At 45.4% G+C, this 23,882-nt stretch overlaps 1 protein-coding gene across 3 annotated transcripts in view; it reads right to left on the bottom strand.

The window, feature by feature from the left end:
* The window catches only part of NEK1 (NIMA related kinase 1), a 139,461-nt gene that overhangs the window by 105,410 nt on the left and 10,169 nt on the right, over positions 1-23,882 (bottom strand). For 2 of the 3 annotated variants that reach the window (XM_066573541.1, XM_066573543.1), the window contains exons 4-13: positions 22,972-23,055; positions 22,817-22,884; positions 22,059-22,145; positions 16,425-16,479; positions 16,085-16,285; positions 14,384-14,453; positions 14,095-14,249; positions 5,537-5,596; positions 5,189-5,254; positions 411-458 (exon numbers count right to left, since the gene is read on the bottom strand). In XM_066573541.1, coding sequence (XP_066429638.1) covers positions 411-458; positions 5,189-5,254; positions 5,537-5,596; positions 14,095-14,249; positions 14,384-14,453; positions 16,085-16,285; positions 16,425-16,479; positions 22,059-22,145; positions 22,817-22,884; positions 22,972-23,055 — 894 coding nt within the window. The remainder of the gene's footprint in view (positions 1-410; positions 459-5,188; positions 5,255-5,536; positions 5,597-14,094; positions 14,250-14,383; positions 14,454-16,084; positions 16,286-16,424; positions 16,480-22,058; positions 22,146-22,816; positions 22,885-22,971; positions 23,056-23,882) is intronic. The other variant, XM_066573542.1, reaches the window with a different exon arrangement.

The raw sequence follows: 23,882 nt of genomic DNA, 5'->3' as shown, positions 1-23,882 counted from the left end.
AAACACATCTTTCCATCCCTGCACCCATCACATGATTATCACACTCTGGATGTACACTTTCACAAACTGTATTTATATGGACTTTGGAAATATTGTAAAAATGTTCCCCCTGCTCTTCAATTACTACATTGGTCTGCTGGTAATTTCTAGTACTTTGCTGCCCCCTAGTGGTGCTACTTGTAATCAAATCTACCCTAGAGTTATACAGTATAAAGAACGTTGCAGGAATTAGCCATGCCGAAGCCACAGTTTTGGAAACAGATTCACAAGATTACTTCTGTATCCTTCTGCAATAACGATCAAACGGTAGATTGTGCAAACATTAGAGATCAGGCCACAAGCGGTAATGCATGCGAGTAAAACAGGAATAGGAGTAGCCAGAGGACAAAGCCGCAGGACATCTAACTCACCCTTTCCTTCTCCAGTCGTCTCATCTGCTCAGCTCTCAGCAAGTTCATCTGAAATGTAGTAAAGAGGTCCATAACATTTAGCACTCATCTTGCAACAGACGTATCAGAATACAAGCTACTGATCCTGCAGGAATTGGCAGCAGTGAAGGGGCCATGCAATTACTGCTCATAACGTGAATGGCAGAACACATGCAATTCGGTCAAAGTCCACAAATGACATTATTGGTTTCATCCTCTGCTACATCAGACGTTATCCAACACTGGGGCAGCACAAAAAGTGTACTACTGAGAAATACATCCATTATAGGATCAGATTCCAGGACGGTAATTTTCAAAGCACTCACCAAAACGCCCAAAGATGGCGAAATGGCATTTTCCCCCCATTTCACTCCACTTAGAAATTGTTTTAACATTTTTCAGTACATTAAATAGAACCACTTAGGCCTGATGTCAGCTAGGAAATTCGGGCCCGAGCGGATTCTCCGTGCAGAATCCCGCAGCCGATCCCTCCTTTCCCGCGGACATGAGGCCTGAAAATTGATTTTTCTTACCTGTCCAGATGCAGCGGATCTTCCCTCTGTCACGGCCGGATCTTCTTTCTTCGGCCCAGCGGATGTGCTCGGCACGCAGGTAGCGTGCTGTGCGCATGCACTGTGCACTCTTTTTTTTTTTGAACTCCTGCTCTCCCGCACCGGAGAGCAGAAATTCAGCTGCGGGTGTGCCGCGGATACGGATGGATGGCTTCCATAGGCTTCTATGGAAGCCTGCGGGAGACCTGCAGAAAACGGAGCATGCTGCGGGTGATTTCCCGCATGTGCGATCCGCACGGCAGGGAAAAAGGACACCCGCAGGTATTTACTTACCTGCAGGTGTCCAATGCATCCCTATGGCCGCGGAAAACACGTGCGGGACACCAGCGCGGATTTTTTAATTATAATTGTCCAGTGGACATAAGGCCTTAAAATACAACTTGTCCTACAAAAAAAAACAATCTCACAGATAGCTACATTAGTATAAAAAAAAAAAAAAAGAGTTATGATTTAATTAAAAAAGGAGTAGAAAAAAAAAAAAAAAGGGCCCAATCACTAGAGGTAGATTTTAGATCACTCTGGGTGTCAATCTGTAAAAACATTACACAGCTACTTAAATGTATTCCTTCAGGTTTTAGCTGTGAAGTCTTTAAAATGGCAATGGTACGAGTCAGAATACAAAAGTTGTTCAAGTAGCCTGTAGTGTCGGAGACCTTTTTTGTCTGAATGGAAGGCACGTTTCAGGTTTTATGTAATGGAATAAGCGGATTTCATAAATTAAGACGAGAAAAATTCTCCGAAAACAGGAACACCTCCCTATTTACACTTGAAAAACCGAAAGATCATATTTGTGTCAATAATTTTATATATTTATTTATGTTGTTTATTATTTATTTTATGCCCAAAATAAAAGAAAACATAGTTATTGGTTATTTATTATTAATTAAAACCAAAATACATGAATCATAACCATATTATTTGTTATTTATATTTCTGTACTTACAGTACAAAAAATATTACAATCTTTCCAACAGTCATATACTCATTAGCCAATTTACTCACATGCTATGTAGGAGAAGAATAGTCTTTTTTGTATTGAAACATGGCAGTGATTTTTTGTTTTTTTCCTGTCATTTAGGGAGGTGTTCCAGTTTTCGGAGAATTTTCTTATCTTGATTTTTGAAATCAGCATACTCGATTACATAAAACCTGAAATGTGCCTTCCATTCAGACAAAAAAGGTCTCCGACACTACAGGCTAGTGTTCAGCTAACGGTCGTCACGCTGCACTATAACCTTTCTGTAATAAAATAAGTCAAATTCTTCTCCACTCAGTCAGACGGAAAATTTAGAGTGAAGCAAATGTGCCGAAAACAAATTTGTACTTGATAAGTACTTATGGCCTCCCTCACACAGGCGTTTGCAGAAACGCAGCGTTTAACACTGCTTTTACTGCAGATTCTGCCCGGTTTTCAGCAGCGCTGGCATGTGTTATGCCAGCATTTTGACTGCATTTTCAGCACAGCCAAGGATGCTGATTTAAAAATCAATATTTACCTAGCAGGTGAAGCCGCTGTCGGGATCTTATGAAGCCGGCAGATTGCTGCGACTGGCTGAGTCACAGCTGGCTGAGCCAATCAGAGCCAGTGCTGGATGCGTCCAATCACAGCCATTCAAGTGAATGAATGGCTGTGATTGGACGTATCCAGTGCTGGCTCTGTTTGGCTCAGCCCGCTGTCACTCAGCCAATCACAGCAATCTCTCGATGAAGGTGGTGATTTAGAATATCCGTTACCAGCGAAAGTTCTTCTGAAGGCTTACAAGTCCTGAGAGCGCTGCCAGGGACAGCGACATCAGCTGCAAGGTGAGTACTGATATTTTTTTACTCATTTCAATGGGCAACGCAGGGCTAAAAATTGTCAAAAACAGAACATGCATCGCTGTCACAGCACAGCGTTGGAAACACTACGTTTTCAGCCCTGTGTGAGCAGCCCCATTGAAATGAATGGGAGAGTTGTACAGTGTTTAGAGCAGTGCTGAAAAAGCAGCGCTAAACGCTGTACAAAAAACGCCCTGTGTGAGGGAGGCCTAAGGTTAGATGAACCCGCTTATTTAGTGGGAATGGCTGACCATTTTCAGCATGTTAAGGTGCCCGCACACATTAGACTGAAGTTCATCAAAATACAGGATTTCAACCACATCAATCATTTCGGTGAAATTTATCACCAAACAATGGTTTTAGCAGGCAGACGCGTTTTTCACTCGGTAGCTGGACAAAAGATTTTCCGTTCTTCTAAAATAACCATCTTTCTTTGAAAGAACCTTCCCACAAAGATCTTTCGTCCGTCGCCCGCTGTCATTGAACGTGCTTGTCTACTGTGAATGACTAATGTCCAATATGGGCTAAAATGTGTCGGATGTCTCTGCAAAACAAATGATTGCCAGACGATCGTTTTTTTAATGATTGATCAACTGGTCAACCTCCTTCTATACAAGGAGTATGGCCACCTTTAGATGATTGCTATACCCTGTTGCAGGGGGTCTTTAATTTGGTTGAATCTATATAATACATATCATATATACACACTATTTAATCTACTATAGTCAGGACAATTTCCCAACAATTTTACCTTGCACTTGTGAGATTATACAATTAATAAAAGTTACATTTTAGCGAGAGTGGAGGTTAATAATACCGTTTGCATTTGGTTGCCAATGGGCAATCTGTTACCTTGTAACTCCAGCACATCCACCTGAGGTAATTATTTAATTTGCATTTAACGCAAGGCTTCTGTAGAACCACCTACGGCCGTTTTGTGTCCTCTAGCGTTTTCTAAAGGCCTTTGTCAATAGGCTGATAAAGAGATTTGCTGCATTTTTACTAATGGCGCTTTTACATACAACAAGGACTGCATGATTACAATCCCTTTCATCCCTCATATTCATCATCCCAGCTATTCTTAATTCTTTACTTCTGAGGCTCCTCTGACATTTGCAGAGCGACCTCTAATGCGATGCACCATAGATTCCCGTCCGCCTGCCACCTTGCTAGTTACACCCTTACATGTGAAGGTTTTGTAAGAGCCTTTGGTTCCATAAGTAAGCTGTTCTCCATTGCATTAGAGATTATGGGCTGCGTGGCAATTGGTCCAAAAAAGTAGAGCAAGGCAAAAATGGACTGTTCTCATACTAGACATTTCTCACAACACACTGGTGGGCCTAGGCCAATGTCATGAGAAGGCCCTTCAAAACCATTTGTTCCCCACTTAGGTTCCCCTGCTATAAGCTTATTTGAGCACAATAGTAGGACATATGCATTTAGTATGCCTTTATATTTAGAGGATTGCCAATAAATCCAAAAGCAAAACTCCTTAGGATTTATAATCCGTTCTCTGGAGCAAACCGCTTGGAAGAAGGTAGCAAAAAATAACTGCAAGAAATTGCTACATTTTCCTAGATAAGGTCCAATGTCCACAGGTGGATGTGATTTACGGAATCTGCATGAATCACCGCGTGGAAGATACGCAATTCAAAGTGCCCGTAGGGAAGAATAGGCGTCCGCACCTGAATTTAAGCATGTGGATTTGATTTATGGACCATTTGGTGCGGAAAATAAATCATATAGCATGCTGCATTTCAGTGCAAATTCCGTGCGGTTGGGCTCAATAGAAGTTAATGAGTGCGGATGACAAATACAATTGCGGATCTGAAGGTTAAGATCAATTAGAGAGGTGGGGTTGCAGATTTTTTTCCGTATTAATCATTCGCGTGGAGAAAAAAGAAAAAAGAAAAGCATCTGCGATCGCCAGCTAACATTTTAATATAATTTCTGCACCGAAACGCAAGTTTTCCGCTGCAGAAATCCGTGTGTGGAATCCGCGCGTGCCGTGGGCATGAGGCCTACAGGGGGTCCAACTAAGCAATAATTGCACATAGCTTTTAATAAATCAAATCTTAGTTTGCATTTCCTAACGATTACTCCATATCAGAAAGAAATGTACTCAAGGCAGCTAGCTATACACCTCAGTCAAGTTTTCAAGACTTCAAGTAGTTAGATAGCAAGAGAAGTAATTTTGCAATGACACTATTTAATGTACCATACAATGCACTGAAGAGAAAAAAAAAAAAAGAAAAAAAAACTTTTAAAAAGTTTCTAAGTGGAGTGAAATAAAAAAAAAAATAGGGACTTAATAGACAGAGTCCCACAAAGATGGCTCTGCACGTATTGTTCTGCATGTGGGGTTCATACCTGTTCTCGCTGTCTCTTCTCTTTTTCAAGCTGTCTAATGTCTAGTCTCTTTTTCTTTGCCACATCCTGTAAAACAAAAAGGTACAATTACTTTTCATGCACTCAGGTATCTTGTATTCCCATAAATAGAAGGTTAATGCCATCACGACTAGCGAGGAGAATATGGTTAGAGGGCGAGAGCGGGAAGAAACAAGGAGGAAAGGTTTCGAGGCTTTGAGGTAGTCATTCACTAGAGGATGAGCATTGGACCAGCCGCACCGTGAGCCACGCTGCTGATCCACCAGCTCTGTAGAAGGCGCTTTGTGGGTTTTTTGTTTTTTTTTTAAAGCAGGAGGGGCAGCTCTATACCTCAAACATTTTCCTCCTCTCTTCTACGGGATTCATTTTCTTCATTGGCACTGCTGGGGCCTGGACAGAGAGCGAAACTGCAGATTAGAAGACTCAAACAGATAAAGCCAGCAGACACCCACGGTGTGGAGCCAGCATAAAGTGAAGCTCTGCTACAATGTTAATAGAACAATTCCGTACATTTACTGGTGCTCCAACCGTATCCCTGCCTACCGATACCATAACGTATTTAGTCCTAATTAGATAAACATTAGGATAATCTTTGTTGTGATTATGCTTGAAAAGTCCTCCCAATGATCATAAGCATCATTCCGACTAAGTATTTACAAAGTCTAGAAAGCAGAGTCATTGAAGCTGTTTAAGGATTAGTTCCTTTTGTGCAATAAAGACGCAAAATGCCAGAAAGTCTCAGATTTAAAAGGGTCTACTCTCGACAACCCCTTTGGATGTAATAGACTGGGTTGCCCCTTTATGATTCCCTTTCATTAGTGAAAGGGTAAATACTAGAGATGAGCGAGCACCAAAATGCTCGGGTGCTCATTACTCGGGACGAAATTTTCGCGATGCTCGAGGGTTCGTTTCGAGTAACGAACCCCATTGAAGTCAATGGGTGCCCGAGCATTTTTGTATATCGCCGATGCTCGCTAAGGTTTCCATTTGTGAAAATCTGGGCAATTCAAGAAAGTGATGGGAACGACACAGCAACGGATAGGGTAGGTGAGGGGCTACATGTTGGGCTGCATCTCAAGTTCCCAGGTCCCACTATTAAGCCACAATAGCGGCAAGAGTGCCCCCCCCCCCGCCCCTCCCAACAACTTTTACTTCTGAAAAGCCCTCATTAGCAGTGCATACCTTAGCTAAGCACCACACTACCTCCAGCAAAGCACAATCACTGCCTGCATGACACTCCGCTGCCACTTCTCCTGGGTTACATGCTGACCAACAGCAGGTGAAACCCATTAATCGATTTGGTTAATGTGGCTTAATTGGTAACTAGGCCTGGAGGCAGCCCAGTTAAAATAGAAATTGGTTCAGGTGAAAGTTTCAACGCTTTAATGAGCATTGAAACGTATAAAAATTGTTTAAAAAAATTATATGACTGAGCTTTGTGGGCCTAAGAAAAATTACCCGTTCGGCGTGATTATGTGAGGTTTCAGGAGGAGGAGCAGGAGGAGGAGGAGGAATATTATACACAGATTGATGAAGCAGAAATGTCCCCGTTTTGGATGGTGAGAGAGAACGATGCTTCCATCCGCGGGTGCAGCCTACGTATTCCTTAGGTATCGCTGCTGTCCGCTGGTGGAGAAGAGAAGTCTGGGGAAATCCAGGCTTTGTTCATCTTGATGAGTGTAAGCCTGTCGGCACTGTCGGTTGACAGGCGGGTACGCTTATCTGTGATGATTCCCCCAGCCGCACTAAACACCCTCTCTGACAAGACGCTAGCCGCAGGACAAGCAAGCACCTCCAGGGCATACAGCACGAGTTCAGGCCACATGTCCAGCTTCGACACCCAGTAGTTGTAGGGGGCAGAGGCGTCACGGAGGACGGTCGTGCGATCGGCTACGTACTCCCTCACCATCCTTTTACAGTGCTCCCACCGACTCAGCCTTGACTGGGGAGCGGTGACACAGTCTTGCTGGGGAGCCAGAAAGCTGCAAAGGCCTTAGAGAGTGTTCCCCTGCCTGTACTGTACATGCTGCCTGATCTCCGCGCCTCCCCTGCTACCTGGCCCTCGGAACTGCGCCTTCGGCCACTAGCGCTGTCGGATGGGAATTTTACCATCAGTTTGTCCGCCAGGGTCCTGTGGTATAGCATCACTCTCGAACCCCTTTCCTCTTCGGGTATCAGAGTGGAAAGGTTCTCCTTATACCGTGGGTCGAGCAGTGTGTACACCCAGTAATCCGTAGTGGCCAGAATGCGTGTAACGCGAGGGTCACGAGAAAGGCATCTTAACATGAAGTCAGCCATGTGTGCCAGGGTACCTCACTAGGAAGATCACTTTCAGGATCCTCCTCCTCCGGCCATACACGCTGAAAGGATGACAGGCAAGCAGCATGGGTACCCTCAGCAGTGGGCCAAGCTGTCTCTTCCCCCTCCTCCTCCTCAACGCGCTGAGATATAGACAGGAGGGTGCTCTGACTATCCAGCGACATACTGTCTTCCCCCGCCTCTGTTTCCGAGCGCAAAGCGTCTGCCTTTATGCTTTGCAGGGAACTTCTCAAGAGGCATAGCAGAGGAATGGTGACGCTAATGATTGCAGCATCGCCACTCACCATCTGGGTAGACTTCTCAAAGTTTCCAAGGACCTGGCAGATGTCTGCCAACCAGGCCCACTCTTCTGTAAAGAATTGAGGAGGCTGACTCCCACTGCGCTGCCCATGTTGGAGTTGGTATTCCAATATAGCTCTACGCTGCTCATAGAGCCTGGCCAACATGTGGAGCGTAGAGTTCCACCGTGTGGGCGTGTCGCACAGCAGTCGGTGCACTGGCAGATGAAACCGATGTTGCAGGGTGCGCAGGGTGGCAGCGACCGTGTGGGACTTGCGGAAATGTGCGCAGAGCCGGCGCACCTTTCCGAGCAGGTCTGACAAGCGTGGGTAGCTTTTCAGAAAGCGCTGAAGCACCAAATTAAAGACGTGGGCCAGGCATGGCACGTGCGTGAGGCTGCCGAGCTGCAGAGCCGCCACCAGGTTACGGCCGTTGTCACACACGACCATGCCCGGTTGGAGGCTCAGCGGCGCAAGCCAGCGGTTGGTCTGCTCTGTCAGACACTGCAGCAGTTCGTGGGCTGTGTGCCTCTTCTCTCCTAAGCTGAGTAGTTTCAGCACGGCTTGCTAACGCTTGCCCACCGCTGTGCTGCCACGACGGGAAGAAGAAGAAGGAGGAGAAGGAATACACCGCCGCAGATACCACCACCGAGCTGGGGCCCGCAATTCTGGGGGTGGGTAGGACGTGAGCGGTCCCAGGCTCTGACTCTGTCCCAGCCTCCACTAAATTCACCCAATGTGCAGTCAGGGAGATATAGTGGCCCTGCCCGCCTGTGCTTGTCCACGTGTCCGTTGTTAAGTGGACCTTGCCAGTAACAGCGTTGGTGAGGGCGCGTACAATGTTGCGGGAGACGTGGTCGTGCAGGGCTTGGACGGTACATCGGGAAAAGTAGTGGCGACTGGGAACTGAGTATCGCGGGGCCGCCGCCATCATGCCTTTGAAAGCCTCCGTTTCCACAACACTATACGGCAGCATCTCCAGGCTGATAAATTTGGCTATCTGCACGTTTAACGCTTGAGCGTGCGGGTGCGTGGCGGCGTACTTGCGCTTGCGCTCCAACACTTGTGCTAGCGACGGCTGGACGGTGCGCTGACAGACATTGGTGGATGGGGCCGAGGACAGCGGAGGTGAGGGTGTGGGTGCAGGCCAGGAGACGGTAGTGCCTGTGTCCTGAGAGGGGGGTTGGATCTCAGTGGCAGGTTGGGGCACAGGGGGAGAGGCAGCGGTGCAAACCGGAGGCGGTGAACGGCCTTCGTCCCACCTTGTGGGATGCTTGGCCATCATATGTCTGCGCATGCTGGTGGTGGTGGCTCCCCGGCTGATCTTGGCGCGACAAAGGTTGCACACCACTGTTCGTCGGTCGTCTGCACTCTCAGTGAAAAACTGCCAGACCGTAGAGCACCTCGGCCTCTGCAGGGTGGCATGGCGCGAGGAGGGCGCTTTGGGAAACAGTTGGTGGATTATTCGGTCTGGCCCTGCCTCTACCCCTGGCCACCGCACTGCCTCTTCCAACCTGCCCTGCTGCTGCACTTGCCTCCCCCTCTGAAGACCTGTCCTCAGTAGGCGTAGCAAACCAGGTGGGGTCAGTCACCTCATCGTCCTGCTGCTCTTCGTCCGAATCCGCTGTGCGCTCCTCCCTCGGACTTACTCCAATTACTACTACCTGAGTGATAGACAACTGTGTCTCATCGTCATAGTCCTCCTCACCCACTGAAAGCTCTTGAGACAGTTGCCGGAAGTCCCCAGCCTCATCCCCCGGACCCCGGGAACTTTCCAAAGGTTGGGCATCGGTCACGACAAACTCCTCCAGTGGGAGAGGATTCGGAACCATTGCTGCCCATTCTGGGCAGGGGCCCGGGAACAGTTCCTGGGAGTCTGCCTGCTCCTCAGAATGTGTCATTGTAATGGAGTGAGGAGGCTGGGAGGAAGGAGGAGCAGCAGCCAGAGGATTCAGAGTTGCAGCAGTGGACGGCGCAGAATTCTGGGTGGTCGATATATTGCTGGATGCACTTTCTGCCATCCACGACAGGACCTGCTCACACTGCTCATTTTCTAATAAAGGTCTACCGCGTGGACCCATTAATTGTGAGATGAATGTGGGGACGCCAGAAACGTGCCTCTCTCCTAATCCCGCAGCAGTCGGCTGCGATACACCTGGATCAGGAGCTCGGCCTGTGCCCACACCCTCACTTGGCCCTCCGCGTCCTCGCCCGCGTCCACGTCCTCTAGGCCTACCCCTACCCCTCAGCATGCTGTATTACCAGTAGTGCAGAAACAGAATGCTGTAATTAAATGTGCCGCTTATTGGCCTGTGGTTGGAGGCTGACTTCCCTTACGGAACGCACAGCAGATCCAGAAAACAATTTTGCGCAAGCCTGCTGTAACGCTTAGCTGCGTATTAATTAGGACTACTACCCCCAGCAGACACGCAGTAAACTGAAGACGGTTACAGGCAGCCCAAATATAGTATTTTTCCCCAATTTTTGGGAAAAAGCCCCCTGCCTATATAGCCTGAATATCTCTTTCCCTGCCTCACCAGTACTGGCCCTATACTCTGTACAATGACTGCAGACTGCGGACGCAATGCTCTGCACGCCCGATATACAAAAAAAAAAAAAAAAAATTGTGCAACACTGCAAAAAGCAGCCTCAACAGTACTGCACACGGTCAGATGTGGCCCTAAGAAGGACCGTTGGGGTTCTTAAAGCCTAAAATAACTCCTAACGCTGTCCCTATAGCAGCAGCAGCAGCACTTTCCCTGATCTCTGTCAGAATGCATCTGTGGCGAGCCGCGGGAGGGGCCGATTTATATACTCGGGTGACACCTGATCTCGCCAGCCACTCACTGCAGGGGGAGTGGTATAGGGCTTGAACGTCGCAGGGGGAAGTTGTAATGCCTTCCCTGTCTTTCTATTGGCCAGAAAAGCGAGCTAACGTCTCAGAGATGAAAGTGAAAGTAACTCGAACATCGCGTGGTACTCGTCTCGAGTAACGAGCATCTCGAACACGCTAATACTCGAACGAGTATCAAGCTCGGACGAGTACGTTCGCTCATCTCTAGTAAATACTCTTCAGCTCAAATACATTACACAGATGGTCCATTGATTTCAATAGGCACTATGTAATGGACCAAAATGAAGACTTGCTGTAAAGGGAAGAAGCTGGCAACAGAAGATAGTATTGTTCTTCCAGTCTGAAGCCTGCATAGAATTTGAGGTAGTCCATATTCCAGCAGATCATTATCAGAACATTTTTTGTAGCCAGCAAGAGTAATTCTGATGCAAAGGATAGGCTAGCAATTTCAGACCGGTGAGGGTCTGACTCTAGGCACTCCCACCAATCAGCTGAGCAGTATTGCAGCTCAGCCTCATTGACCCGAGCTGTGCCTGGTTGATTGCCACAGCCCCTTCAACTCTCTAACTATGTGAAGGGAAACAAAGTTTGGTTCTCTGTAACATAAAATTAAAGCGCTGACTTCTATAAAGTTAATGATTAGATGTTTTATGGCGAGCTCCATGGTGAGAATAAATGGGGTCATTTACACACATGCTAAACATTCATTAAAAAGTTTACTAAAAGTGATAAAAAGTAGATACACATACAGGATATCAGCAGACCTCCAAAATATCAATACAGACATCATGGAAAGAGACGTTTAAGATCAAAATATACAAGCAGTATACACAAATAGTATATCAGCAAGATACGGAAAAGCAAAACAATATTATACTTCGCATCCATGGTACGTGGGAAATCAATCTGGAGGCAATGAAAGTCAATGGACTTTCATTCTTTCATGCACACCAGCGTGTGGACACAGCGTATTCATACGCAAGAGAAATAAGTCACAGCAAACGTAAGATACGCAGCCCTACTATGGTCTAATGTCCACGACATAAAAGGGCATCACTGGGCTATCGCAGGTAATTAAAGGGGTTGTCTCGAGGAAGCAGTGAATTTTTTTTTTTTTGCCCAGTCCCCCTAATTAAGCATACATTACTAAGCCCCCCTGTAAATGACTTTTCTAGCTGGTTTGTACTTACAGTTCCAGCGTTTCAGCAACTTATAAAAATTTTCCCAAGATGGCCACCGGCTTTTTTCCCGTCGCTTGCTGTAGCCCGACGTGCGCGCTCCCGAGACGCTACCAGCTGTGTCTCCCTGACAACCAGACGCCCCGCAGCCGCCGACCGGACCCCTGGATTGAACGCGGCTGACCACGGCACACAGTCACCCACCGCCAGGCAGCAGGTAACCGGCGCTAGACCCCTGACAACAGACGAAGGCCCCCCCGGCCCAGCGGCAGCCCCCCCCCCCCCGGCCCATCACTTACCTGGGCGGCAGGGCGGCAGGACGGCGGGACAGCTGGGCGGCTTCTCGGGGCGGCTGGGCGGCTTCTCGGGGCGGCTGGGCGGCTTCTCGGGGCGGCTGGGCGGCTTCTCGGGGCGGCTGGGCGGCTCAAGCTTCTGCACCGTCCTCTAAGAGAGGATGGTACAGAATGGCCACTCCAGCGCGCTCCCGAGAAGTGACAGCTCGTCTGCGCATGCGCAGAAGAGCTGTAGCGGCTAGCAGGCTGAAGCGGCTCGTGCTGAGGGCAGAAGACCGGACTGCGCAAGCGCGTCTAAAAAAGCAAGCTGCCAGCGAATTTAGACGGAACCATGGAGACGGGGACGCTAGCAACGGAGCAGGTAAGTGAATAACTTCTGTATGGCTCATATTTAATGCACGATGTATATTACAAAGTGCATTAATATGGCCATACAGAAGTGCTGAACCCCACTTGATTTCGCGAGACAACCCCTTTAAGTACCTGTGGACACCATTTTCCTGCGGACCACACACGCAGGAAAACAACCACAGCATGCTCCATTTTTGTGCAGTTTTCCTGCATGGACAGCTCCCGCGGCTTCCACTGAAGTCAATGGAAGCCGTCCAGATCCACGGTACAGACGCAGCTGTCACTGCGTCCATGCTGCAGGAAAGCAGGAGTTTAAAAAAATAAAACAAAAAATTTAAACGTCTGTAAGGCGCATGGTACGCTGCTGGTGTGCCAAGCACAAACGCCAGGCAGAAGAAACCAGACCCGGCTGCGACGGAGGGGAGACCCGCAGTGTCCAGACAGGTAAGCATAATCTATTTCTTGGCCTCTTGTCTGCGGTCCAGGAGGGACCCGCTGCTGGATTCTGCACGGGGAATCCATGCAGGCCCGAATTTCCCCCGTGGACAGGATGCCTATGGGCTCCGTATGAAACTCTGTCCCTACACAGGCACTGCGATAGGGCAGCGATTAAAAGATTAAAAAATGTCACACTGCGCATGTCCGTGATGTCCAATTCCCAGGCATGCGCAGTGCATACTCAGCCCATACGTGGTCTTTACTGGCTCTTTGCCAGCAGAGCGTATGGGGCTGTGTATGTGTAAACCGCATGTAGATTTTAGCTGCTAGGAAGGTTCAGTGTTCAACGGCCTCAGTCGTAGGGAGCAGACTTAACCAACACCATTCCATGAGGAACTTGTTTGTCTGTGGTAAACTTATAAACCATGGATGGCGCTACATGTTACAAGGGGAGCACAAAAACAGTCATTGATTAATTTTGTATCTGTTGAAAACTATTCTATCAATTTTTATAAGGTGGAATTTCCTCTTAACTTTGAGAGAGACGCTGCGCAGGTCAGAATATCATGATTTAAGAAGGTTTTTAAGGATCAATCTAAAACTAGATGCAAGATAGGGGGTTTCCCAAGCTATGAGTACATCTTAATATCTGCTCACAGATTGAAAGGCACAAAGAAAAAAAAAAGACAAACAACAACAAAACAAAAACACTCCTTCCACACACATCAGATCACGAAAAAAAAATAAATAAATAAAATGAAAGGATATTAGACTTTTAAAATCACAACCCCCACCCACCCCCCCCCCAAAAAAAAAAAAAAGATGGCTAATCCCAGGATTAGGAGCCACGGGCGAATTGCTGTGCGGACATTCCGCACGGAAATTCTGCGGCAATTCCGTTCTGTGTGAACCCAGCCGTAGAGATAGGCGGTACACTTAAATTGCAGATGAGAGTTGAAGGGCACAAGGCACATTTTTTCCTAACCTGACAGACCTCACAACACACAGATCTATGACAGGGAAGACATTTCCTATAATTGGAGGTACCCATTAACATTTTTCATTACCAAAGAAAATAGTAAGCGCTGCGGAATAAGTTGGCGCTATACAAATAAAGATTATTATTATTATTATTATTATTATTAAATCTAATTGATACACGTTATTGCATTCTTACCTGTCTGTGTTTGATCTGTGGCTTTCTGTCGTGATACTTCTTATTAGCATCTACAGACTTTTTGACATTTAAAGGCACTCCGTACTTAGCAGCCGGTTTTGTGATTTTCTGAGCGGGAGGAGAGGCGGATGGCGTGACTTGTGCTGGTCTTTTGGCTTGGGTCAGAAAAATGCATTGTGAATAATTCAAAAGCAAATCACTTATATAACAATAGCTAAAAGATAACAAATATTGTAATAAATGGCACGAAGACGCTGTGTATTACTTTGTATTAAAATGTGTTGCTCACCAGCTACGGCGGGGCCTGCAGGTTTAGGTGGAATCAGACCTGCTCCCAAACCAAACTCTTCAGCAATAAGCTAATGAAATAAGAACGAGGTTTATCAGAATACAGAAGAAATATACAAACTGGAAAAAAAAAAAGAAGATCACACATGAATTGTGCAGGGTATGATTATTGTAAATCCCATCCATAGCCTTTTATCCAGAGCATTTACCCTATTGGCTTTAATGAAAGCTAAAATAAGGCTTCTATGTACTAAGAAGCTGAAACTTTAAAGACACATATGGCATTCTGGGATTAAACCTTGGCCATTAAAAGGGAACCTGTCAGCACTTTTTAGGACAGTGAACCAAGCCCAGCTCTAGAATAATCATATGCCCATTTTAAAAAAAAGTATTGTCCAAAGTTTTTTTTTTTTTTTGTTTGTTTTTTTACAAAGCCATACCTGTGTAATCACTGTTTAAAACGTTCCTGCGTGTAAATTAGGAAGAGCGGTCCAGACCTTCTCTACTCCGCACGCTGTGCCTATGAGCTCACCCTTCTTTTCTCAGGCAGTACTGCAAATTCTCACGAGGCTCTGACATCACTGACGCGTGCATGCATAGATCAGTAATTCTGCCCACAAACGGAACAGATAGTCCCCAGATGCGCAGGCCAGGGATATCAGGGTGTCACAAGAACACGGCCTGAGAAGAGAGGGGTGGGCTTATGGGCAAAGCTTGCTCAGAAGAGACACGGTCCAGCCCGCCCAGCGGACCGCTCGTCCTAATTTACATGCCGCACGGGAACATTGAAAATAAAGATTACACAGGCATAGCTTTGTAAATAGACACGGGACAATACGTTTTCTAAACGGAGCAAGTTATTCAGCGCTGGCCTTGGTTTACCGTCTTAAAAATTACTGACAGGTTCCCTTTGAATAGGACCAGTCAGCTCTGAAATGTCTGTTTCAGTAAATACCTGCATTCCCCACATTTCCAATCAACGCTGACTATATGAGACTATAGAAGGACACACACTCTAGATAAGGGTAAGGACTACTTCCAGTTGCCAATTTATTTATACAGTTCCAAGAATATCAAAGGATTGGCACAATGCAAAAATTCTATGAAAAGATCACTGAGCTTACAGACACATACTTAAATATTATATCGGGAGAGGTGACACATAAGGCCCATTTACACAGAGCGATGATCGCTCAAAGGACAGTTTCAGTGACAGCTTTGAGTGATCATTTTGCATACACTATTAAGTAGCTACTCAGCTACTTAAGAGCAATTTAGTGTGCAAATTAAGCCTTAGCTGAAAGCAGTTAATAGCCCGAGTGCCCTTATCTGCTTTCAGTTCCTTTGTTCTCCATGGGAAAACAATGCTATCAGCACTCCCTGTGGAGAGCTACTGATAAGGATGAAGGATGATTTTTAGGTTGGCCTGAATTTATTTCATTCAGAGTGTAGCCTGCTATTACACTTCCAGCTCTGACCACCTATGCAGACACCTGGCCCCGCGGCACTGACAATGGATGTAAGGATCATTTGATTGGCAAGGATTCTGAGCGACGGATCCCCTCCAATCAACAGCTGACAACCTATCCAAAGGATAGTTGATCAATAGTAAATACCCGGAATAACCCTTTAAATATATTTTACCCTCTAGATATATTCATAACTACAAACCTCTATGCATGTATACACATTACATATTTACCTGGGGAGATAAAAACTTTTCAATGCGTTTTAATATAAAAGGCTTCTCCAATATGGAGGTGACGGATGGACGATCCCTGGGATTCCTCTTAAAAAGAATAGAAAGCAGGCTGCGAAGATCATATGAATAATGCACAGATACTGGAGGGTAAGATCCTCGAATGATCTTCAAAACTAGGTTTTTCATGTTACCGGCCTCAAACTGAGGAAAAAAAAAAAAGTTAGTAATGCATCATAAGTCACAAATTTAACAATAATACTTGCCACATTCTGCCGGTATAGCAAAAACAAAAAATCTTGAATACAGGCAACATCTCCACTGGCCCCTGACTGTTACTTACCGCATGTTTGAGAGTGCACATTTCATAAAGGACACATCCCAGTGCCCAAATGTCACTGAAAAAGGAAAAGAAATGAACTGTGATGTCAAAATGATATTAAGGTGATTAACTATGTGCAGGAAATAACTCAATAGACATGGGGGCATATAAAGCAGTCCATACAGATGAGTTTGCCCCCAGATTCCTGCATGTAGTCTACACACAGGTCGCCCAAGGGGAAAGATATTCATAGCTAATATGCTCTAGTGGTCGTAGGGGGCGTCAGCGCTCAAAACACACCAGGTCACAGCTTCCAATATGTTTTAGGAGTATGTAAAGTGGACAAAGAAGTAACAATTATCTGAGCAATTGCTGAGTCAATAGTGCTAAAATAAATAAAAATAGACTATGACTGACACAAGGCTTGAAGGATACAACTTATTTATAAGAAACAGAGCAAAAAAAAGGGGAGGAGGTATTGCAGTGTATGTTAGGAAAATATTCATCTCCAGAGATTCAAGCTTCAGAGCATGGTAGTTCTGTAGAAACTGTTTGGGTAAGAATACAAGGAGAGAACAACAGAAAGGACACTATTGTAGGCATTTACTATAGGCCACCTGGACAAGCATAAGATATTGATGACCTCTTTCTACATCAGATGGCCAAGCTCTCAAAAAAGCATGACATAGTGATTATGGGAAATTTTAACTATCCAGACATTTGTTGGGAATCTTTCTCAGGTAAAAGTAATAGATCCAACAAATTCGTTTCCGCTCTTGCTGACAACTTTATCTTCCAAAAAGGTAGAAGAGAAAACAAGGGGATCTGCTATCGTGGATCTAATTCTTACCAACAGGGAGAAAATGGTTGAGGAAGTAAGGTTGGCTGGGACCTTAGGAGGCAGTGATTATGCAATCCTTGAATTTTGGATAAAAAGGGGAGAAGGACCTGAGAAAACTCAGACCTCAAGATTGAATTTCAGAAAGGCAGATTTCAATGAACTCAGAAAAAGGGTAGGAAGAATCCCATGGCTGGATGTTCTTAAGGTCAGAATCGTCCAAGAAGGTTAAGATATATTGTGAAATGAGATTCTCAAAGCACAATCGCTGACAATCCCTAAAAGAAGGAAGAATGGGAAGCATTTAAAGAGACCAGGATGGATGAACACAGAACTTGCACACATGTTAAAAGCAAAGAAAAATATGTTTATCAAATGGAAAGAGGGGGAAATATCTAAAGAAGAATATAATGCGGGCTGCAGAAACTGTAGGGCACATGTCAGAAGACCTAAAGCTAATAATGAATTGAGGCTTGCAACAGAAGCCAAAAGCAATAAAAAAGGATTTTGGGGGTATGTCAAAAGAAAAAAAAAAGTCAAAGATGCTATTGGATGCTTACATGATGAAAATGGTGAATTGGTTAAGAATGATGTTGAGAAATCCGAACTTTTAAATTCCTATTTTGTATCTGTTTTCTCTCAGAAAATAGATGGAACATCAACTGATCTTCCCTGTGCTATTGGGGGAATAAAATAATGCAGGCAATCTGTAAGCAGAGAGATGGTGAGGGAACACTTAGCTAACTTAAAGGAGATGTCCCGCGCCGAAACGGGTTTTTTTTTTTTTTAAACCCCCCCCCCCCGTTCGGCGCGAGACAACCCCGATGCAGGGGTTAAAAAAACCACCCGCACAGCGCTTACCTGAATCCCGGCGGTCCGGCGTCTTCATACTCACCTGCTGAAGATGGCCGCCGGGATCCTCTGTCTTCATGGACCGCAGGGCTTCTGTGCGGTCCATTGCCGATTCCAGCCTCCTGATTGGCTGGAATCGGCACGTGACGGGGCGGAGCTACACGGAGCTACACGGAGCCCCATAGAGAAGAGGAGAAGACCCGGACTGCGCAAGCGCGGCTAATTTGGCCATCGGAGGGCGAAAATTAGTCGGCACCATGGAGACGAGGACGCCAGCAACGGAGCAGGTAAGTATAAAACTTTTTATAACTTCTGTATGGCTCATAATTAATGCACAATGTACATTACAAAGTGCATTATTATGGCCATGCAGAAGTGTATAGACCCACTTGCTGCCTCGGGACATCTCCTTTAAATGAATTCAAATCTCAAGGTCCAGATGAATTACATCCTAGGATACTAAAGGAAGCAATGGAGGTAACTGCTGGACCACTCGCCATAATCTTTGAAAATTCCTGGAGAACAGGAAAAGTCCCAGAAGATTGGAAAAGGGCAAATATTGTCCCCATCTTCAAAAAAGAGAAGAAGGTGGATCCAGGAAACTACAGGCCTGTGAGCCTGACTTCTATAGTGGGAAAGATCTTTGAACAAAGTATTAAACAGCATGTATGCAAGTACTTGGATGAAAATAGAGTAATTAACCAGAGCCAGCATGGGTTTGTAACAAATAAGTCATGCCAGACTAATCTAATTTACTTCTATGATAATATCACCGACTGTGTTGAGGAAAATGCAGTGGATATAGTTTATCTTGACCTTAGTAAAGAATTTGACAAAGTATCTCATACTATACTTATTGAAAAAATGACCGAATATGGGATTGACAAGGCAACTGTTAGGTGGATTCACAACTGGCTGAGTGATCATACTCAAAGAGTGGTCATAAATGGCTGCACATCTAAGTGAAGGAATGTATCAAGTGGGGTACCACAAGGCTCTGTCCTAGGCCCAGTGTTGTTCAACATTTTTATAAATGATCTGGAGGAGGGAATTGATGGGAAACTGATCAAATTTGCTGATGACACAAAGCTGGGAGTGAGGGATAGCTGGGGGAGAGAGAGAATTCAAAAAGATCTAGAAAAGCTTGAACAGTGACTAACAGAATGGTATTTAACAAAGAGATATGCAAAGTCCTACAGCAGCAAATGTGAAAAAGACTTGGGTATACTAATAGATCATAGACTGAACATGGCAAACACAATTCAGGGATGTATTAAGAGAAGCAGAGCGTCTAGATCACAGGAGGTAATTATCCCCCTCTACTCTTCCTTAGTCAGACCTCATCTGGAATACTGTGTGCAGTTCTGGCACCCCACTATAAAAAAAAAAGACAGACAAACTGGAGCAAGTTCAGAGAAGAGTTACCAAGATGGTGAGCGGTCTACAAATCATGTCCTATGAGGAACGGTTAAAGGATCTGGGAATGTTTAGCTTGCAAAAAAGAAGGCTGAGAGGAGACTTAATAGCTGTGTACAAATATCTGAAGGGCTGTCACAGTGCAGAGGGATCAGCCCTATTCTCATTTGTACAAGGAAAGACTAGAAGCAATGGGATGAAACTGAAAGGGAGGAGACTCAGATTAGATATTAGAAAAAGCTTTCCGACAGTGAGGAGGATCAATGAGTGGAACATGTTACCATGGGAAGTGGCGAGTTCTCCTTTAATGGAAGTGTTAAAACAAAGACTGGACAAATATCTGTCCAGGATGATTTAGTGAATCCTGCACTGAGCAGGAGGTTGGACCTGATGACCCTGGAGGTCCCTTCAGACTCTACCATTCTATGATTCTATGATGAAAGTCTGATCTACTAACATTTTGCATTAACATTCATGCGGGGGCAATGCAAACGCATAATTTTTTTTTTTAAATCAATTTTTATTCAAGTTTTCCAACAGACAAATCGTCTAGGATATCAAAAACAGTTATCTTTTCACTCAACGCAAGAAACAAACATTCATTTGGATCAAATTACAAGCTTAGGTTGAGGTATAGCTGTTTGCTTACATTCATACTAAGTACGCATTTTGCATCCCAATCATCCCGGTGCTTTGCGCTACTTAGCGCTAATCCTGAGACCAAGGCGTTGAGATAAAACCTCAAACATAAAATTCTTAATAAACAAATAAGTGGAGACTAGGGGGGGTAAATAGGGGGGTGGGACGGGAGGGAAGGGGGGGGGGGGTTCAGGTGGTGGTGGTAGTAGGAGAGGTACCTCTATGAGAAAAGATGTCCAAGAGCCTCAAGCTGCGCCAGGGGTTCCAGATTTTGGTAAATCTGTTATGTGTGCCATTCTTCCAACTGGACAGCTCTTCTAGATTAAAGAGACTATCTACTCTTTCTTTCCATTGTTTTAGTGAGGGGGGTGCTTTGCATTGCCAGTGCAGTGGTATTAATGCTTTAGCTGAGTCTAGCAGGAATGCCATCAGTTTGTCCTTTCTGGGGTGGAATGTTGCGGAAGGCCTCCAGAGGAACAGTATCTCTGGTGAGAGTGTGAAGTTTGGTTTAATTTTCCTCAGGATCTCCTCAACTCCCCTCCAGTAGGATTTTAGGGGGGGGGGGGGGCAGTTCCACCATAGGTGGAGGTATGACCCCTCCTCTCTACCGCACCTCCAACATTTATCGTGGGAGGCTAATTTATAAGCATAGAGCCACTGCGGGGTCTTATACCACCTTACAAGCAGTTTATAGTGCGCCTCCTGAGCCATAATGCAGGGGGAGATACCAAATGAAGTTGCTAATATTGAATTGATGTCTTCTTGGGATAAAGAAACGCCAAGCTCTTTCTCCCAGGAGCTAATGAAAGCTGGTTTAGTTATACTCTGAGGTGTTATGTAGCGTTTACGTAGAGGAGCAATTTTCCTTACTTTCGGGTCTTTGTTATTCAGGGTAGTCTCAAAGGGAAGCATAGGTCTAGTCCCTTTATATCTCTTAATGAATTCTCCTATTACGCTGGTCACCATTGCTTGGTGTAGAAAAGATAGCTTATGCGAGGGCAGGAGGGTTTGGAGTATCTCTGAAGGGGAAAGATGCACTATGGAAAGCAAGTCTCCAATCCTGAGGGTTCTGAATTTTTTCCAGACCGACTCAGTGACTGGATCAGCCCCGAGGTCTAGTAATTTGTGTATTGTATTCAGGGGAAAGGTTGGAGAGGGTGACGGAGCCAATCTCTGTTACCCCGTCCCATACTTCACACGGGCCTCTCAGCAAGGGATGAAAGTTTTTTGCTCTGTAGCGGGTTTTTTCGGGTAGCCATAGATCCCCCTCCGAAGCCTCCCTGTTATATTGCAGGGCCATTGCTGCTAGTAACTTATCTCCTATTGGGTTTACTAGATTCATCCAGTAACATAGATGTGAAGCCCTGTAATAATTGCTTATGTTGGGCAGGTCGATGCCTCCCTCAGGCCCATACAAATTATATTCTGAAAAGAAAAAAAATTCTTCATTTTAATAGGAAACATCTTTGTTTATGACTAGAGATGAGCGAACGTACTCGGTAAGGGCGATTTCGCAATCGAGCGCCGCGATTTTCGAGTACTTCACTACTTAGGTGAAAAGTACTCGGGTGCGCTGTGGGTGAGTGGGGGGTTGCAGCGGGGAGTGGGGGGGGGAGGGAGAGGGCTCCCCCCTGTTCCCCGCTGCTACCCCCCACTCCCCTCTGCAACCCCCCGCCCCACAGCGCACCCGAGTAGTGAAGTACTCGAAAATCGCGGTGCTCGATTGCGAAATCGCCCTTACCGAGTACGTTCGCTCATCTCTATTTATGACCCTTTCACAATGAGATTTCCAACTGTAGAAGAAAAATCTATCACTAGCTTGAAAGATGCATTTGTCCCGTGCAATCACTGTAATGGAGATAGAAATTAATAGTGTAGCTGGTTAGAAAGGATGATATGTAATCATTTACCTTTTATTGTTGTAGGGACGATTCTCACATATTTCTGGAGACAGGTAATAAGGAGTTCCTATACACGTTCGAACCAGTTCTATGGTGCTGTAAAAGAATATTACTTTATTAAAGGGGTTCTGTCATTCGTTTAAAAAAACAAAACAAATCAATACTTACCCATGTCCCGCCCCCCTCAGTCTTCTTACTGCATCTTCTCCTCCCTGATCTTCTTCAGGCTCCTCCAGTCTCCCGAGTCACCTCACCTCCAGCAGGTTGGGGGGTCTTACAATTTGTGCTGCTATCGGACTTTTTTCTTGGACTCCTTCCTGCAGGTCAGTGTTCCCGGTCACTAGTGACGTAGTGTTTACTGCCTAGCATGGAATGCCAGATCTTATGCTGGGCTATTGCTGGGACTGTGCATGCACGCTGTCTTGCCACGAGTGTTCATATACTATTGCTGTGAGACAATATCCCCGGCATAGGAATCGGCATTCACTGCTAGGCAGTGAACGCTTATTTACTAGTGACCGGGCACACTGAACTGCAGGAAGGAGATCACCAAGAATGAACGTAACGTCACAGGAAGAAGAGGATCCGGCTACTGGAGGCGAGGTTACCCGGGGGACTGGAGGAGCCAGGAGAAGATCGGTGAGATAAAGATGCAGTAAAAAGACTGCCTGTGGAGGAATAGGGAAGTATAGAATTTTTTTTTCTAATGTCCCCTTTAAGAAGAAAAGTTTGCTTTAAACATTCTAGTGCAGTAAAACAGAAACTACCTGTTTAATACTCTCGCTATTCCAAAATCACCCAGCTGGATGGTCCCGCTTTTGGTTAAAAAGATATTCTAGAATAGAAAGAAATCAATTTTTAGTGACAAAATAAACCATACTAAGATCTACAATGCAAACAACATTTAAGAATCCCTTCTTACCTGAGACTTAATATCTCTATGGAGAATTTTCCGGTCATGAACATGCTTCAGAGCCAAACACAGCTGAACAAACCAGTCTAGAATCTAGTGAAAAGTAAAAATCAGACCCCAAGTATATATAAGTCATTGCAATTGTAAGGTCTCCTCTGTAGTAAGTTTAAATGAGTTTTCTATAGTTTCCAAAATCCCCAGTAAAAGCTGCATACTGCTAGAAATAACATGCAAATAGGAGGTGATGGAAAGAGTGTAGGGCGCCACCTATTGGAAGGTAGAATCCCTGCAAGTCAATGTCTGACCTTGTAATAGGCCTTATAACGTGACTAGGAATACAAGCCAGAAGGAAATAGCCATGTACAGAGAGCGGTTTCAGTGTTTTGCCCCTCATCAGTGTCCAGTAGGTGTCTGGCTTGAGAGATGCTTCCAAGGTGGGTCAGATGGGGTATGGTTTCTCCTTGTTGAGAGCACCTAGCTCCTCACACCTACAGGGTGCTCTCCACAAGCCAAATACCTCTCCTGACCCATGCCAAAAATAACAAATACTCACCCCCCAAATCCCTGCCATCAGTTATAAGGTCCCCAGTTAGGACCCTTTTACACGCGACGGTTTTTATGCTAGATGACGCTGAACGACGAACGAGAACCTCATGATTCTTGTTCAGCCGTTGCCTCGCTTTTAAACCGAACGATTATCGTTCAGTTTCGCTCATTTGAACAAATCGTTTAAACGCAGTATTAGTCTGTTTACTAAACCGCACTGATGACAGGCCATCGCTGTCATGTAACAACAGCAGCCAATCAGTGTCCAGTGCGGTCATGTCAGTATTCACAGCACCACTGTGATTTTTAGCAATACGCATGGTTTTGGAAAATGTCAAGAACACCTTTAAATTCACTGCAGAAGAAATAGATTG

The sequence above is a fragment of the Eleutherodactylus coqui genome, chromosome 7 (genome assembly GCF_035609145.1).
Source record: "Eleutherodactylus coqui strain aEleCoq1 chromosome 7, aEleCoq1.hap1, whole genome shotgun sequence".
In the NCBI taxonomy this organism is placed as follows: domain Eukaryota; kingdom Metazoa; phylum Chordata; class Amphibia; order Anura; family Eleutherodactylidae; genus Eleutherodactylus; species Eleutherodactylus coqui.
Note: the sequence above shows the minus strand (reverse complement) of the source record. Positions and strands in the feature narration are given on the sequence as shown.